We start from the raw sequence: 1,078 nt of genomic DNA, 5'->3' as shown, positions 1-1,078 counted from the left end.
GGGTGACCTGAGAAATGTCATTACACCCCATGAACAACCTACCCTCGGTGGACCATATTTGCACACCCCTGCACACACACTGAGTCCCTGTCTCAATGCTCAGGGAATGAGATCTCAGGTCCAGAGAGCTAGCACATTTAGTGTTCTCGGTTACCTCTGAACTGTGGCATTTTCTCCCAGTGCATCAGGAAGTTGGTGAGCCAACTCTTGCAGTCTCCCATCGAGGTGATATAGAAGAACTGATTCACATCCGGGTCGTGCTCCCACTTCTCTTTCATCTGTTTGGCTCCAGCATAATGCACTTTCCATGTTCTATTTTCTGCGTCAAATGTGAGGAACGTCTCTTCAGTCGAGCCAAAGTCCCAGGATCCGGTGGTGTGTCCATTCGCTTTGTGCTGACAAGACATTTTGACCTGCAGAAAGAGAGGGTCTGCCCCGTGGGAGAGCAGTTAGGCCTGGGCTTGCCAGATCCTGTGCCCCAGCCTCTCCCCTCTCTCTCTCCCCCTTCTTTTTACATGAAAGCAACAAATGCCTGCCACTTGCCTCAGAACTGCTTTCTGCTTCCCTGGGCGTTCCAACTTACCGCTAGTTGCGAAAGCCTCAGGTAGATTGGCAAGGAGTTTCTTTGTGAGTTCCTCTGCCATGTAGTGTACGGTTTCTATCTGTTCACGCCAGGTGTTTGTGCCATGTATTGCCTGTCCCAGGGTACCAAAGGGTTCGGTGGCTTTGTTGCCACAATTGTAGTGAAGAAAAGTCATTTTGTCTACCTGGCCTTGAACCGTACACCACTGTGGCTGATGTCTCGATTTGGGAGCGATGGTGAAGGTATACCAAAGAGAGTGAGTGTCTGTGGAGGAGAAAGCCAGGTAAGGGCTGAATGGGGACAGAGGGACTTCTAGACACTCCTCCCACCCCCACTGAGACAGTAGGAGACTCCCTCTGAAGGCCTAGGCTGGCTCAGCCATGTTTGGCCTTACTGGATGGTCCTTACACCAGGTCAGGGCTGGGGCTCCTCCCTTGTTTGAGCAGGAGGAAGGGAGGTCTGTGTCCAGCAAGAAAGTACGTGTGCCCAGTTCTG

The 1,078-nt window shown here is 51.9% G+C and overlaps 1 protein-coding gene across 1 annotated transcript; it reads right to left on the bottom strand.

Annotated features, from left to right (window-relative positions):
* Positions 1-154: 154 nt before the first annotated feature.
* On the bottom strand, positions 155-847 carry LOC111722921 (UL16-binding protein 1-like; the record flags this gene model as incomplete). The annotated part of the gene is made up of 2 exons (XM_023509179.1): positions 155-430; positions 710-847. Coding segments are annotated over 2 exons (414 nt in total), but the record flags the coding sequence as incomplete, so codon positions are not given.
* Between the last annotated feature and the right edge of the window lie 231 nt (positions 848-1,078).

This window comes from Otolemur garnettii, unplaced genomic scaffold (assembly GCF_000181295.1).
Source record: "Otolemur garnettii isolate 467f Iridium unplaced genomic scaffold, OtoGar3 scaffold02553, whole genome shotgun sequence".
Taxonomy (NCBI): Eukaryota; Metazoa; Chordata; class Mammalia; order Primates; family Galagidae; genus Otolemur; species Otolemur garnettii.
The sequence above is the reverse complement of the archived record's forward strand: the minus strand, read 5'-3'. Positions and strand labels throughout refer to the sequence as shown.